The sequence below is a fragment of the Somniosus microcephalus genome, chromosome 27 (genome assembly GCF_052327205.1).
Source record: "Somniosus microcephalus isolate GS21.2 chromosome 27, FLI_Smic_1.0, whole genome shotgun sequence".
In the NCBI taxonomy this organism is placed as follows: Eukaryota; Metazoa; Chordata; class Chondrichthyes; order Squaliformes; family Somniosidae; genus Somniosus; species Somniosus microcephalus.
The window spans coordinates 44,196,426-44,213,898 of NC_141013.1; the positions used below are offsets into that span (position 1 = coordinate 44,196,426).

The 17,473-nt window shown below is 48.2% G+C and overlaps 1 protein-coding gene across 1 annotated transcript in view; it reads left to right on the plus strand.

Annotated features, from left to right (window-relative positions):
• Nucleotides 1–17,473, plus strand: part of adamts17 (ADAM metallopeptidase with thrombospondin type 1 motif, 17) — an 821,255-nt gene that overhangs the window by 128,702 nt on the left and 675,080 nt on the right. The window contains exons 4-5 of the mRNA XM_085968920.1: nucleotides 3,756–3,839; nucleotides 4,399–4,553. Coding sequence (XP_085825046.1) covers nucleotides 3,756–3,839; nucleotides 4,399–4,553 — 239 coding nt within the window. The remainder of the gene's footprint in view (nucleotides 1–3,755; nucleotides 3,840–4,398; nucleotides 4,554–17,473) is intronic.

The following is a 17,473-nucleotide window of genomic DNA, read 5'->3' on the forward strand; positions in this document are numbered from 1 at the left end:
CAAACAGACAACTCAATTGAACAAGATAGGCTGAGCAGCATTTTCCAAATTTGGATGGGACAATGTAAATGTAAATGTACATAGACATAGAAGATAGGAGCAGGAGCCATTCGGCCCTGCTCCGCCATTCAACGAGCTGATCATCCAAACCCTAGCACCCAGTCCCTACACCGACAGCCATCCCACCCAAGCCCTATCCCCGTAACCCCACGTATTTAATCCCCCCTAACACTAAGGGCCAATTTTTTATCATGGCCAATCAACCTAACCCGCACATCTTTGGACTGTGGGAGGAAACCGGAGCACCCGGAGGAAACCCACGCAAACACGGGGAGAATGTGCAAACTCCACACAGACAGTCACCCGAGGCCGGATTTGAACCCGGGTCCCTGGCGCTGTGAGGCAACAGTGCTAACCACTATGCCACCGTGCTGCCCCTATGTGGGGAAGAGCATAACTAGAGACCACCAATATAAGATAGTCACCAAGAAATCCAATCGGGAACTCAGAAGAAACGTCTTTACCCAGAGAGTGGTGAGAATGTGGAACTCGCTACCACAGGGAGTGGTTGAAGCGAATAGTAAAGATGGTGAGACCGCACCTGGAATACTGCATACAGTTTTGGTGTCCATACTTAAGAAAAGACATACTTGTGCTCGAGTCAGTACAAAGAAGGTTCACTCGGTTAATCCCGGGGATGAGGGGGTGGACATATGAAGAGAGGTTGAGTAGATTGGGACTCTACTCATTGGAGTTCAGAAGAATGAGAGGCGATCTTATTGAAACATATAAGATTGTGAAGGGGTTGGATCGGGTGGGTGCGGTGAGAATGTTCCCAATGATGGGTGAAACTAGAACTAGGGGGCATAATCTTAGAATAAGGGGCTGCTCCTTCAAAACTGAGATGAGGAGAAACTTCTTCACTCAGAGGGTGGTAGGTTTGTGGAATTTGCTGCCCCAAAAAGCTGTGGAAGCTACATCATTAAATAAATTTAAAACAGAAATAGATAGCTTCCTAGAAGTAAAGAGAATTAAGGGTTACGGGGAGCGGGCAGGAAATTGGACATGAGTCTAGGTTCGGAATGGTCGTGGCCCTGTGGGTAGTGGAGCAGGCCCAGGGGCCGTGTAGCCTGGTTCTGCTCCTACTTCTTGTGTTCTAATTCTGTGTGAGATTTCAGGAGATGGTTTTATTGCTGTTCCTGGCTGGGGTGGAGATCGCCTTTACAGAAGGTAAATACTGTAGAAAATATAGGGACAGAGTGATCTCCTGGACGAGTTTCGATCGCCTAGATGGGTCGGAGAGGAATTTCCCAGATTTTTTCTCCCAAATTGGCCATTGGGTTTTTTATCTGGTTTTTCGCCTCTCCCGGGAGATCACATGGGTTCGGGTGGGTTGTAGAGTGATAGTAGATTTGAGGTTAGGATCAGATCAGCCATGATCTTATTGAATGGCGGAGCAGGCTCGAGGGGCCTACTCCTGCACCTATTTTTTATGTTCTTATGCATTTAAGGGGAGGCTGGATAAGCATATGAGGGAGAAGGGAGTAGAGGGTTACGCTGATAGAGTTAGATGAGGAAAGACGGGAGGAGGCTGGAGTGGAGCATAAATGCTGGCATAAACTGGTTGGGCCGAATGGCCTGTTTCTGTGCTGTATATCCTATGCAATCCTATGTAATGTAATTCTATGTATCTCTTACATCTCTGAGGTATCAAAACAGATATATTCAAAACAAACCCACAGGAGGCTAGTGTTTGAATTGAACGGATAGGCCAGTCTCGCGTACCTGCTGCAGATATAACAGGGTAGAGGTTGGTTCTCGTCACCATTTTACAGGCATAAAACGAGTGCAAAAATGGCCAATTTTGGAGCGCAATGTCCTCTGCCTCAAAGACCCCTGAAAAACGTCAGACCCAAAATTGGATCGGGCCACTTTTCAGGTGTCTGGAACGGCTGCCTAAAACAGGATTAGGCCCCTTGCACATGTTACTGAGAGGCCTAACACTTGTTTACGGGTCCTTAACATAAACTGGGCTGCCCTGAGGGGCAAAATGAGAAATACGTCCTTTATACCCCTTACTCTGCAAATATTGCTCATCCTCTGGCTCGACCTTTTTCTCCCTTGTGCATTTTCCGTGCTCATCAAGGTGAGGGACCTCCGTGCTAGGAATGGAACGCTTTCCAGTTGGTCTGGCAGTGTCAGCATCAGGCACTCCCAGACGCAGAGTGAAGCTCCCACCGACCTGCTGCAGTCTCGAGAGCCAGCCCCTCCTGCCCCAATGTGGCAGCTCCCACACCTAAACATTCTAAGGCCTGTCCGAGGGAGATTTCCAATTGCAGCCAAGTTAGGGGCAGCCTTGTGCTGTAGGACTATGGTCAGTAGTAACTGGACTGAGACGTGCCTCTCCCTTCTTCTGTAACCTCCTCCAGCACGGCAACCCACTCTTCCTCCAACTCCCAATCCTCCGATTCTGGCCGCTTGTGTATCATACCCCCTTCACTCCACAATTAGCGGACATGCCTTCAGCCATCTAGGGCCCCGTGCTCTCGAATTCCCTTCCTAAAGCCCTCCACACCTCTCTCTCTCTTTGCCCCCCCCCTTAAGACGCTTCTTAAATCCCATCTCTTTGACCAAGCTCTTGGTCACCCCTCTTGATATCTCCTTCTCTGGCTCAACGTCTATTTTTTGTCTTGTGCTTCTGAAATACCGTGGGACCCTTTTCTATGTTAAAACATGCTGGAAATAACAAACATGAGATGTTATCCTTATCGGTGCTTGTAGCGGAGCTTTGTGTAGGGTGGAATGGTCGCAATCAGTGTTCAGTTTCATTGCTGTGCTCTCTGGGTTGTGCCCAGTGCCAGTACGTATCTGCTGGGAATGAGCGCCCAGTTATTGATTGTAGGAGACGAGCTTCTTGCAACAGCCGTCTCGGGCAGAGAATAAAAGCCACTGTCTAATACTCTGCTGCAGGCCCACGATTTCGAAAGAGGGGCTCCGTGTTGGCAGCACCAGATAGTGGAGCTGTTCCTTGTCTCCTGTCTGGCTTGAAATACATTGTGCCCAAGAGCAAATAAACTAGTGCTATCATTGGCCTATTTTATTGCTCTCTCACCCCTACTGGGCCCAGGAACTGTCTGCACTCTTTACTCCCAAGCTGCTTGGCCAGGCCCCGGCCAGGGTTTGGGTGCGTTGCCCCCGTGCATTCTCTGCCTCAGAGTCCAGCTGAGATTGTAAGCAAGCCTTGCTCCACCCACCCCCATTGAGTGCTGCGTTGGCTGGTCAAGCTGAGACCCCGAGGCACCAACAATGAGGCTTTGAAATCAGTGTATAAATCTTACTGTTCAGCTAAGACATTTCCTAATTTGTCAGCATGGTGCTGTGGTGGAGATGCCTCCAACCTCCAACCCCCATCCCCCATCTCTCTCTCTCTCAACACCTCCCCTCTCTCTCTTTCTCTCCTCCAACTCCTCTCTCCCTCTCTCGTCCAACTCCTCTCTCTCTCGCTCCTTCGACTCCTCTCTCTTTCTCCTCCACACCCCCCTCTCTGTCTCTCTCACTCTCTCCTCCACACCCCCTCTTTTCTCTCTCTTTCTCCTCCACACCCCTCCCTCTTCCCCTTAATATGTGATGGATGTGACACTGCTATAGGAGAAATAAGACCATTGTGCAATGTGGGCAGCGCTGGGCCTGTTGTTTTTGCAGTGCACCTCTTTTCTCCATTATCGTTGCAGCTGAAAATGTCCTTTCTTTGGCAGGTATACAACATGTTTCAGCATCACAGTCTGGGAATCAAGATCAATATTCGAGTGACCAAACTAGTTTTGCTTCACAGTCGTCCAGTAAGTATGATAGGAACAGGAGGCGGCCATTCCGCCCCTCGAGCCTGTTCCACCATTCAATGAGATCATGGCTGACCTGTATCTTAACTCTATCTGCCCACCTTGGTTCCATCACCCCTAATACCCTTGGCTAATAAAAATCCTTTTGGATTTCACCCATCTCAACATCTGCCATTAATCATAACAGCAACCCACGGTCACATGACTGGCCCGTATTCAGAGAGCGCTGGGAGATCAGATTGGGTTTATTTTGTAAAATAATTTCATTAAAAGGCTGAGCTTCTCTAATCTATAAAAATGTTAAGTCGTTTTAAATTCCTTTTGAATAACAAGATCATTTTCATATCTCATCAATCCAACTTTTCTACATCAAACTACAGTGGTTGCTAAGCAACCAGTTAATTATGCACCGTCGAATCGTGCAGCAGATTTCTGTTTAAAAGCCAAAAGTTACTTTCTTTGGCAGGGATGTGTTTTTTTTTTGGTTTAAATAGTTTTTGATTTAAGTAGTTTTTGATTTTCCTCATTTACATAATACATCTTGAAAACTTTTTCTTAGGAGCAGCTGCTGATTGGGCATCACGGAGAGAGGTCGCTGGAGAGCTTTTGTCATTGGCAATACAAGGAGTTTGGAGCAAAGTATCTGGGGAATAACCAGGTACCCGGTGGGAAAGATGACTTCCCAGCTGTGGACGCTGCTGTCTTTGTCACAAGGTACTTCTTCAGTTCCTGTCTCGCACAGAACTCTCTTGTGTTCTTTCCGCTGATGAATCCAGTGCTTTAGCTTTGAATAGTAACCCTCATCACCGCCTTGAGCTTATAAGAACATAACATAAGAAATAGGAGCAGGAGTAGGCCAATCGGCCCCTCGAGCCTGCTCCGCCATTCAATAAGATCATGGCTGATCTGATCCTAACCGCCAATCCACTATCACAGAACCATCTCCTGAATCTAACAGAATTAGACACATGAAATAGGAGCAGGATCAGGCTACACGGCCCCTGGGCCCGCTCCGCTACCCACAGGGCCATGACCGATCCGAACCTAGACTCATGTCCAAATTCCTGCCCGCTCCCCGTAACCCTAAATTCCCTTTCCTTCTAGGAAACTGTCTATTTCTGTTTTAAATTTATGTAATGATGTAGCTTCTACAGCTTTTTGGGGCAACATATTCCATGGACCTACCACCCTCTGAGTGAAGTAGTTCCTCCTCATCTCAGTTTTGAAAGAGCAGCCCCTTATTCTAAGACTATGCCTCCTAGTTCTAGTTTCACCCATCATCGGGAACATCCTCCCCGCATCCACCCGATCCAACCCCTTCACAATCTTATATGTTTCAATAAGATCGCCTCATTCTTCTGAACTCCAATGAGTAGAGTCCCAATCTACTCAACCTCTCCTCATATGTCTATCCCCTCATCCCTGGGATTAACCGAGTGAACCTTATTTGTACTGACTCGAGAGCAAGTATGTCTTTTCTTAAGTATGGACACCAAAACTGTACGCAGTATTCCAGGTGCGGTCTCACCAATGCCTTGTACAACTTGTATGATCGTGCATAGCTGGTGGCTTTCTGAACCGTTTAGAATACCTCACCCATTGACATTACACTCCAGACAGAGGCGTGCACTCTCTGACCAGGGCCCTGTGCCCATTATTGTGATTGTGAGACCATGAGCAGGAAGCCAATGGGTTGATGGGGAACTGAAAACCTCAAATAATAGCAGCTTGCATTTATATAGCGCCTTTAACGTAGTAAAAATGTCTCGAGGCGCGTCAGAGGAGCGTTATCAGAGAAAATTTGACGCCGAGCCACGCAAGAAGACAGGCGACCAATAGCTTTGTCAAAGAGGTCGGTTTTAAGAAGCGTCTTCAAGGAGGAGTGAGAGGCGGAGAGGTTTAGGGATGGAATTCCAGAGCTTAGAATAATTTAAGATAACTTGTATTTCACATCAGCCGTGCACCTGGTATCCAGCGCCATGCCCTCGCTCATTCTCACCACTTCAGTCACACAGGAAAGCATGAGTTCAGTGAGATACTTTTGTGAGATTACCTCGCAGATTACCAGCCTCTTATCAAATCGCAGGAAAATATTGGGAAGGGCAAGATAACAATTTATAAGCAGAAAAGTCTCTGGTTAACTTTTTTAATTTGTTCTTGGGATGTGGGCGACTCTGGCCATCCCCAGTGGCCCAGAGGCCTTAAGGGTCAACCAGGAAGTGCGGGACTGGAGCCACATGTAGGCCAGACTGGGGTGGGGGGGGCGGGGTAGTGGGTCAGGTCCACTTTCCTGAAGGACATTAGTGAACTGGTAGCTTTTATGGTCATTTTGTCTGGTTCCAACTCACAAATGAGCAGATTGTTTTGAATTTAATTTTCGGTGCTGGAATGATGTGCTTGCAGCCTCTGTGTTGCTGGTCCAGTACCAGCACCACTCGGCTACCATACCCGCCCCCAGTCACAACCATTTCCTATGAAACTAATCTTCTGTGTTGGAACATAGCTTTGCCGTTCATTGTAATACCGGCCAGTCATAGAAATATTTGACGCAGTATCTTTTATGCACTTTTGCTGTCAGCGTGGGAGGGAGGAAATTAGCCCAAAGCTAAAAGTACATCCAAAATCGACAAACGTGAGTTGCTGTGGTAGCAAGCTCACTGGAGGAGGAGTCTGGCACCAGCCTGGGGGCTCCCTGGTGGCAGTATAAAAGGAACCAGTGCCAAGTGCCACCAACATTGGTGAATTTGCAGAAAGTCTGGTGGCCTATTGTACCAGCTGTATTTTAATACTTTTCAGGAGCTGCTGATCTCATCAGCTATTGGAATTTGCAGCCACAGTTGCATCTGCTGTGAGTGCACGGTCAGAGCTTGGAGTTCAGCGCACCAGGAGGATCCCACATTCGAGCCCTGGGCTCTGCTGGGTTGACTGATCTCGGCCGAGGCTGGCAGCTGTTGGGGGCCGGGGGTGGGGGTGGCGGTGGCCTGTGTGCCAGAGTGGAGAAGGGTCAGTGTCCCCACTCCACATCGCTGGTCAGTGAGCACTGCCGGGTGTGTGTGTGGGGGGGACTTGTTAGATCCGTGGTTCAGTGGATAAAGAATTACACGGATGCTGTACATAAACAAACAACAGGTCTTTACTGGAGGAGGGTCTTCTCTAGACTGGGGTACAGAGGCATGCGCACAGCTTATATACCGGTGTGGTTACTGCCGGTACTACAGTATACAGGAGCTGTAAAAAGTAGTTCTGACTTAAAGCACATACACTACAATTCCTCCCTTTTTAGATTAATAATACCCCCTTAATATTCAAATAACAATTACATTTTTACATGTACATTCAATAACAAAAAGTCCATTTATAGATTCAGTCTTTGGGGCGGCCTCCTGACCCTTTCGGGATAGCGCCTTTCCGGAGGTTCTTGTTCTTGGTGCAGAGGCGATTCTGAGCCCTTTTCATTGGGTAGTTCATCGGGTTCCACTGCTACTGGGTCTGAAGTAGATGCTACCGGTATGTCGGGTTCATCCCCAGGTACTCGAGACATGGGGTTGACGCCTTCCTGTGACGCTAAGATCTGATCGACGTGGCGTCTCACAATGTTCTCCCCGACATCCACTGTGTACATTAATGGCCCCTGCCTTGTACATATCGTTGCCACTTCTCTGTTCGATAGTCATGGGCCAAGACTGGTTGCCCTACATTGAAGCTCCTTGTCGGCTTCTCGTTGATGTGCTGGAATTGTTTGTCCTCAACATTTCTTCGCACATTTGGTCTGAGCAAGTCCACACGAGATCTCAACCTTCGGTTAAAGAACATCATGGCCGGGGTCTGGTTGGTAACTGCATGTGTCGCGTTTCGGTAGGCTAATAAGAAATTGTCCATCTTATGCTGTAGTGGAATTTCCTCGTCGCACATGGCCTTTATCGCCTTCTTAAAGGTTTGTACGAACCTCTCAGCCAATCCATTGCTGGCTGGATGATACGGGGCGGATGTGTAATGCCTTACCCCATTCCTTTTCATGAATTTTTGGAACTCGTCGGACACAAACTGTGGTCCATTATCAGAGCAGATCTGCTCTGGCAAACCGTTTCTGGCAAATATGGTCCGTAGGACTGCAATCGTTTTCTCTGTAGTGGTTGAAGACATCTTTATCACCTCAGGCCACTTTGAATGAGCATCCACTGCTATTAAGAACATTGAGTCCATGAATGGACCAGCGAAATCAATGTGCACCCGTTGCCATGGAGAGGAGGGCCACTCCCATGGGTGTAGAGGGGCATGTGGTGGTGCATTTTGGACCTTCTGGCATCCTAAGCAGCTCTTAGTTAGGTCTTCGATTTGTTGATCGATTCCCGGCCACCACACATAAGCCCTAGCCAGGCTTTTCATTTTCACTCCCCCCAGATGACCTTCATGTAGCTCCTTTAGCACTCTCTCCCTTAACTTGGGTGGAATCACCACTCTGGATCCACACATCACTGTCCCCTGGCATACTGACAGCTGTTCTCTTCTGGATGAGAATGCTGGCAACAGTGAGTCGCCATGTGTTGGCCATCCCCTCACCGTCAATTCATATACCCGTGACAGCGTCGGATCATTGCGGGTCTCTATATAAGAACATAAGAAATAGGAGCAGGAGTAGGCCAATCGGCCCCTCGAGCCTGCTCCGCCATTCAATAAGATCATGGCTGATCTGATCCTAACCGCCAATCCACTATCACAGAACCATCTCCTGAATCTAACAGAATTAGACACACGAAATAGGAGCAGGATCAGGCTACACGGCCCCTGGGCTCGCTCCGCTACCCACAGGGCCATGACCATTCCGAACCTAGACTCATGTCCAAATTCCTGCCCGCTCCCCGTAACCCTTAATTCCCTTTACTTCTAGGAAACTGTCTATTTCTGTTTTAAATTTATGTAATGATGTAGCTTCTACAGCTTTTTGGGGCAGCATATTCCATGGGCCTACCACCCTGTGAGTGAAGTAGTTCCTCCTCATCTCAGTTTTGAAAGAGCAGCCCCTTATTCTAAGACTATGCCCCCTAGTTCTAGTTTCACCCATCACCGGGAACATCTTCCCTGCATCCACCCGATCCAACCCCTTCACAATCTTATATGTTTCAATAAGATCGCCTCTCATTCTTCTGAACTCCAATGAGTAGAGTCCCAATCTACTCAACCTCTCCTCATATGTCCATCCCCTCATCCCCGGGATTAACCGAGTGAACCTTCTTTGTACTGACTCGAGAGCAAGTATGTCCTTAAGGCAATCGTTCAATTATCGACGAATAAAATATCTCGATAGGGTCCACTGCTGGTGCTTCCTCCACCGTAGGCAGTGGCAGGCACGATAGCCCATCAGCGTTCCCATGCTGTTTCGTGCCTTTATATTCTATTTCATATTGATTCGCCCCTAGAAACAGGGACCATCTTTGTAACCGCTGTGCAGTCATTACTGGCACGCCCTTAGGATTAAAGATGGAGACAAGTGGTTGGTGGTCAGTCAGCAAGGTGAACTTCTGCCCATGCAGATAATGGTTGAATTTTTTTACTCCCCATACTAGGCTGAGGGCCTCCCCGTCAATCTGGGCGTAGTTGCGCTTGGCTGAGGTTAGTGACTGAGATGCAAAGGCCACTGGCCTCTCCAACCCGTCTGGGAATTTGTGCGACAGCACCGCTCCAATGCCATAGTGTGATGCATCACATGCCAAACGAATTGGTAGTGCTGGGTTGAAATGGGCCAACACCTCTTTTGATGTGATCAATTCTTTACACTTCTGGAAAGCTCGTCTACGTTCGTCATCCCACTTCCATGGTACCCCTGTTTGCAGTAAGGTGTTCAGCGGGTGTAGTACCGTAGACAAATTTGGTAAGAACTTGTGGTAATAGTTTACCAGCCCGAGGAACGACCTCAGTTGTGACATATTTTCCGGTGCTGGAGCCTTGACTACTGCCTCAATCTTGTCAGGGGACGTATGTAACCCCTCTTAATCGAATAGGTGGCCGCAATACGAGATCTGTTTCTGGAAAAACTCGCACTTGTGACGATTAGCTCGTAGCCCATATTCCTTTAATCTGGCGAGCACCTTCTCCAAGTTAGCGAGGTGATCACCGTCATTTTCGCCTGTGACCAAGATGATGTCCAAATAACACTGGGTCCCTGGAATCCCTTGCAGGACCTGATCCATCGCCTTTTGCCAGATGGCCGGAGCCGAGGCTACTCCAAACACCAGCCGGTTGTATTGATAGAGACCTTTCACAGAAATCACAGAAACCCCACAGTGCAGATAGAGGCCATTTCGGCCCATCGAGCCTGCACCGACACATATCCCACCCGATCCCCGTAACCCCTACACCAACACATATCCCACCCTATCCCCGTAACCCCACGTATTTAACCCCCTAACACTAAGGGTCAATTTATCATAGCCAATCAACCTAACCCACACATCTTTGGACTGTGGGAGGAAACCGGAGCACCCGGAGGAAACCCACGCAAACACGGGGAGAATGTGGCTGCGGATCCTCATTCCCAGAATTGTTGCCTTTTTGGGTGTTTTCCTCGAGACATTTTTCTTGGGTTCAGCCTCTCGGCTCACTCCTGTAGGTGAGCTCTCATTCCCTACGACCCCGAACGTGCCACGACCTGTCCAATGCCTAGCACGCCCAGGGATCAAACAGCAAACCCTCATTTATATTTGGTTTACTGGTTTTATTACACACTCCACTAGACTGTGGCTGAGGCTATGAACTACCAAAGAAAATTATTAACCAGCAAATGGAGACATGCACCACATTGTGAACAACAGCTCAACTATCCTTCCTTGATAGATGGGAAAAAAACAACCAAACATATTGTGCTAATCTTCAAGTTGAACTTGACCTGGCTCACGGTCTCTCAATACTAACGTTATGTGGCAACCTACCATGGATTAGTTCGGGCTTGTCTCTATCTCTCAAACAGACAACTCAATTGAACAAGATAGGCTGAGCAGCATTTTCCAAATTTGGATGGGACAATGTAAATGTAAATGTACATAGACATAGAAGATAGGAGCAGGAGCCATTCGGCCCTGCTCCGCCATTCAACGAGCTGATCATCCAAACCCTAGCACCCAGTCCCTACACCGACAGCCATCCCACCCAAGCCCTATCCCCGTAACCCCACGTATTTAATCCCCCTTAACACTAAGGGCCAATTTTTTATCATGGCCAATCAACCTAACCCGCACATCTTTGGACTGTGGGAGGAAACCGGAGCACCCGGAGGAAACCCACGCAAACACGGGGAGAATGTGCAAACTCCACACAGACAGTCACCCGAGGCCGGATTCGAACCCGGGTCCCTGGCGCTGTGAGGCAACAGTGCTAACCACTATGCCACCGTGCTGCCTTTATGGGTGTTGATCGTAAGGTAATGTTTCGAAGCTTCTTCTACCTCCATTTGCAAGTACGCCTGGGCTAGATCAATTTTGGTGAAGCGTTTACCACCAGATAGCGAGGCAAAAATATCCTCAATTCGTGGAAGCGGATATTGCACCGTGTGAAGGACTGGGTTCACTGTCACCTTAAAATCCCCACAGATGCGGATCTTCTTTGGTTCCCCAGGCGTATTACTCAACGACCTCTTCATTACAGGGACGATGGGTGTAGCCCACTCGCTCCAGTCCACTTTGGACAGTACTCCTGAACGTTCCAACCCTTCCAGCTCTGCTTCAACAGCTGGTCTGATCGCATAAGGCACTGGTCTGGCCTTCAGAAACTTTGGGCTTGCATTATCCTCTATTTTAATTGTTGCTGTTATTCCTTTTAGTGTTCCTAGTCCCTCCTGGAACACTTCTTTTGCGTCAGCATTTTTGACAGTCATCCAGGTGTGACGTCGTCATCTTTTTTGGCCTCCATCTTCAGTGCCTGTATGGAATGCCAATCTAAATGTATCTTCCGGATCCATTCACGTCCTAGCAGTGGTGGTCCTCCATTTGGCAATACATATATATCCATTTTAGGTATTTCCTGACCTTTATATGTCACTTTCACCCTTATTTTTCCTTTGGGGTAGACTTTTTGCCCTGTATACGTCTTCAAGACAATCTCTGTAGCTTTCAAGGGTATGTGTGAAAATAGCCGCTTGTAGTCTCTTTGATTTATGACTGTTAGAGCTGACCCTGTGTCCAATTCCATTTCCACTTGGACTCCGTCTATCTTGAGTGTAACCCAGATAGTCTGGTGATCCTCTATTTCGGTTACATTATGTAGTTTCAGACAACCCAGCTCCTTGCTTCCGGAGTCTGTGTCACTTTTCTGTTCGTCTGAACCTTTTTGTACTTCTCCTGTGGAGATTTCTTACTGTTGGTTTTCTTCCCAGACCTGCAGACTCTTGCTATGTGTCCTGCTTTCCCACACTGTCTGCACACTTGGTCCTTGAACCAACAATCTTTCTGGTCATGTATTGTTCTGCCGCAGCGATAGCACTTCCCTGTTCCATAGGTCATTTCGTTGGTGCCGTATTCTTGCGGTCTCCGTTGTATCTCTGCAGCACCCCTTGCGGCTGCTTCGTGTGATACTGCCATATTGAAAGCTTTGTCCAGCGTAAGGTCCTTTTCTGATAGAAGCCGTTTCTGGGTTCCTTCACTTTGTAGCCCACACACAAACTTGTCCCTTAATGTGTCTGCTAGTCCCGCTCCAAACTGGCAGTATTTCGATAGCTTGCGCAGTTCCGTTCGGTACTCAGCATTGCTTTCGTCTTTGTGTTGGTTCCTTTTATGGAACTTAAATCGTTCTGCTATCAGCAGTGGTGTGGGGCTTAAGTGGTCCTGTAGGATTTCTACTATGCTTCCAAAATCCTTGTTTACCGGCATCTCTGGGGTTATTAGATTTCGCAGTAACCCATACGTTTTTGCACCCATGGAGTTTAACAGAATCAGTGCTTTATTAGCATCTGGCACTTCATTCGCCCTGCAGTACACCTCAATACGTTCCACATATGTCGCCCAAGCTTCGACTTCATTGTCGAACGTAGAGATACTGCCACTCTTCGGCATCCTTGGTTGTGCGTTAACTATCCCCAATGGCGCCTCCCGCGCTTCCCCTTCTTCTCCGCTGGCACAAAATGGCGTCTCCCACGCTTTCCTTCCTTCCCGCGCTCGCCCGCCTTCTCCGCTGCGGCTTCGCAAAATGGCGTCTCCCGCGCTCTCCCTGCTTCTCCGCGGCTCAATGGCGTCTCCCCTTGCTTCGCCCCGCGGACCCTGATCAGCCCGTGATCCCTGGCTGTGCTCTGCGCGTTCTTCTTTTGATATTTGTCGACGCCGCTCAGTCTACAACCCGGCTGTTTCTTACCCTGTTTCTCTCCGGTTTGCAGTATTTTTCCTCGACACCGCTCGGTGATCAATCCCCGGTTGCGCCCTGCTCTCTTCACCCTCTTTTTTACCCCGTCGACGCTGCCCGGCTCTCGCTCTCTGCCGTCGGTCGGCTCCAGCCGCCGCTGCTCGGGAAGGGTCTGCTCAGGACCTGTCGTCGGTCTCTTACTGCTCGTTGTGGCTGGGGAACCAAGCCCGGCTCTCCACAGCCTCCCCAGCGAAGTTGGATCTCTGCCTGACTGCTGGGCGGTTGCTCGCGGTCGACGCCCGTGTTCCTGGACTCGACTATTTTTTTTGTTTTTTTTGTTTAATGTTGCAGGTAGATTCGCATCAACACTCGTCGCCACTATTAGATCCGTGGTTCAGCAGATAAAGAATTACACATAAACAAACAACAGGTCTTTACTGGAGGAGGGTCTTCTCTAGACTGGAGTACAGATGCATGCGCACAGCTTATATACCGGTGTGGTTACTGCCGGTACTACAGTATACAGGAGCTGTAAATGTAGTTCTGACTTAATGCACATACACTACAGGACTGACTGAGCGAGGGTAGGATTGGGTTGAGCTGTATTGTCCTCCCCCCTCAATGTGGTTGGAATAGCCTGCTGACAGTCACTGTAAGGCTTACATAAGTGAATGAGTGTCTGGGCAAAGCAGCAGAGGGAGATTGACCCATGGCCTGCATCCCAGCATAGAAACATAGAAGGTAGGAGCAGGAGTAGACCATTCGGCCCCTCGAGCCTGCTCTGCCATTCAATGCGATCATGGCTGATCATCCAAATTCAGTACCCGGTCCCTGCTTTCTCCCCATACCCCTTGATCCCTTTAGCCTTGAGAAATATATCCAACTCCTTCTTGAATATATTTAATGAATTGGCCTCTACTGCCTTCTGTGGTAGAGAATTCCACAGGTTCACCACTCTCTGGGTGAAGAAATTCCTCCTCATCTCAGTCCTAAATGGCCTACCCCTTATCCTTAGACTGTGACCCCTGGTTCTGGACTCCCCGACCATCGGGAACATTCTTCCTGCATCTAGTCTGTCCAGTCCTGTCAGAATTTTATAAGTTTCAATGAGGTCCCCTCTCATTCTTCTAAACTCCAGCGAGTACAAGCCCAATCGACCCAATCTCTCCTCATACGTCATTCCTGCCATCCCAGGTATCAGCCTGGTGAATCTTCGCTGAACTCCTTCCATGGCAAGAACATCCTTCCTCAGATAAGGCGACCAAAACTGCACACAATACTCAAGATGTGGTCTCACCAAGGCCCTGTACAACTGCAGCAAGACATCCTTGTTCCTGTACTCAAACCCTCTCGCTACGAAGGCCAACATACCATTTGCCTTCTTAACCACCTGCTGCACCTGCATGCTTACCTTCAGCGACTGGTGCACAAGGACACCCAGGTCTCGTTGCACTTCCCCTTCTCCCAATCTATTGCCATTCAGATAATAATCTGCCTTCCTGTTTTTGCTACCAAAGTGGATAACCTCGCATTTATCCACGTTATACTGCATCTGCCATGTTTCTGCCCAATCACCCAACCTGTCCAAATCATCCTGGAGTTTCTCGGCATCCTCCTCACAGCACACACGCCCACCCAGCTTTGTGTCGTCTGCAAATTTGGAGATATTACATCTAGTTCCTTTGTCTAGATCATTAATATATATTGTGAGTAGCTGGGGTCCAAGGACCGATCCCTGCGGTACCCCACTAGGCACTGCCTGCCACTCGGAAAAAGACCCGTTTATTCCAACTCTTTGCTTTCTGTCTGCCAACCAGTTCTCTATCCAAGTCAGTACCTTGCCCCCAATCCCATGTGCCTTAACTTTACACGCTAATCTCTTATGCAGGACCTTATCAAAAGCCTTCTGAAAGTCCAAATACACCACATCCACTGGTTCTCCCTTATCTATTTTACCAGTTACATCCTCAAAAAATTCCAGTAGATTAGTCAAGCACGATTTACCCTTTGTAAATCCATGTTGACTTTGTCCGATCCTGTCACTGTTTTCCAAGTGCTCTGCTATTACACCTTTTATGATGGACTCTAGCATTTTCCCCACTACCGATGTCAGGCTTACCGGTCTGTAATTCCCCGTTTTCTCTCTACCACCTTTTTTGAATAGTGGGGTAATATTAGCTACCCTCCAATCCATGGGTACTGTTCCAGATTCCATCGAATGTTGGACGATGATCAGCAATGCATCTACTATTTCTAGGGCCACCTCCTTAAGTACCCTAGGATGTAGATTATCAGGCCCTGAGGATTTATCGGCCTTCAATCACATCAATTTCCTTAACACCATTTCCCTACAAATACTGATTTCTTTCAGTTCCTCCCTTTCATCAGACGGGAGGAGGTGATGCAGAAACCACCTCTGGCTCCAGCTATGCTGGAGGGCGAGTGGCTGTTAAACAGGTGACTGCAGATCAAGATGGTGCAGTGTGTTAAACACTGGCCTTTCACCTCTGGGTCCTGGATTTGAATGCTGCTCAGACTGATGGGCTGAATGTCTCCCATGCCTGTGGATTGTAAGGGTTGTGTGTAGATTAGAATCTCATGCACCTGGTGCACGACTGGTCTAGTTGTTCAGATTTAGCTTGACCGTGTTGACCATTACACCTTGTCCTTCATCATGTTCTCCTTCGTCATGTTCTCCTCGTACTCCAGGATCATTCTGCAAAGCTCGGACGTCCCAGGTCTCTCTTTTCCACAATGAATCAGCTCAATATACTGCTTTTCCATTTCCCCCTCGCATCCTCACCTCCAATTGCAAGTATGATGAGCTATTGGATTTACTTGCCTCTAAGGTTGAGACCCTCCTTGCAGCTGGCTCTGTCACCACCTCACCACCTGTCCTACCCTGCTTCTGATCTCCTCCATCCCATGAGCCTCCCACCCAATCTACTTCTGATCTCCTTTCACTCTGTTCATTTCCCATCTCCTCTCCAAGCTCAACTTCTCCATGAGAACCACCTCCTGCCTCCTCATTTCTCTTCCCCCTCCACTCCCAACAATTCAACAACCCCCCCCTCCACCAGACCCCATGCCAACGGACATTGTTAATGGTTCCTTGTGCTCTAGTGCCATCCTTCCCCTTTCAAAGTCGCTGTAATCACCCCTCAAAAAAAAATCATTCTCAATCAACCTGTCCTCACTAACTACCTCCACATCTCTAAGCAGCCTTTATCTAAGGATTTCAATGTCATTATCTCCCAGCTCTTACAAAACTCCCTACTCAAATTCCTTCAATTTGATTTTGTCCACTCCCTCAGCAACAAAATTATTCTAGCCAAAAGTTGCCAACAACAACTTGCATTTATGTAGTGCCTTTAAGGTAGTAAAATATCCCAAAGGGCTTCACAGGAGCGTTCTCAGACAAACAAATTAACATGAACCAAAGAAGGAGACATTAGGACAGGTGAGCGAAGAGGTCGGTTTTAAGGAGCGTCTTAAAGGAGGAGGGAGAGGCGGAGAGGTTTAGGGAGGGAATTCCAGGGCTTGGATCCTAGGCAGCTGAGGGCACGCCCACCAATGGTGGAGCGGTGAAAATCAGGGATGCACAAGAGGGCAGACTTGGAGGAGCGCAGAGATCTCGGAGGGTTGTAGGGATGGAGGGGGCTACAGAGATAGGGAAGGGTGAGGCCATGGAGGGATTTGAACTCGAGGTTGAGTTAGGATACGGGCAGCAGAGTTTTGGATGAACTGAAGTTTATGAAGGGTGGGAGATGGGAGGCAGGTCAGGAGTGCGTTGGAATAGTTGAGTCTGGAGGTAACAAAAGCATGAATGAGGGTTTTAACAGCCGATGGACTGAAGCAGGGGATATGAAGGTGGAAGTTGGCAATCTTTGTGATGGATAAGATAGGGGTCAGAAGCTCAGCTCAGGGTCAAATAGGACGCCGAGGTTTCCAACAGTTTAGTTCAGCCTGAGACAGTGACCCAGGAGAGGGATGGAATCAGTGGCAAGGGAACGGAGTTCGTGATATCAATGACATTGTCTGTTACCCACGACACCCGTCAGTTCCCTTTTTTATACACTTACTTAATAAATTTTATTTATTTTCTTCCTCTGTAAAGCGCATTGGGACATTTTATACTTTAAAGTTGCTATATAAATGCAGGTTGTTGCAGTAATGAGTCTGCGCAGGTTTTAATCCAGTTCCTAATCTGTATAGTCTAGCAGTATAAAGCTGCACCAAATTGGTACTAAATCGGCAATTGTACTCCGACGCCTGGAAATGAAATAGGTGAAGTTGCACATGTTCCTCAG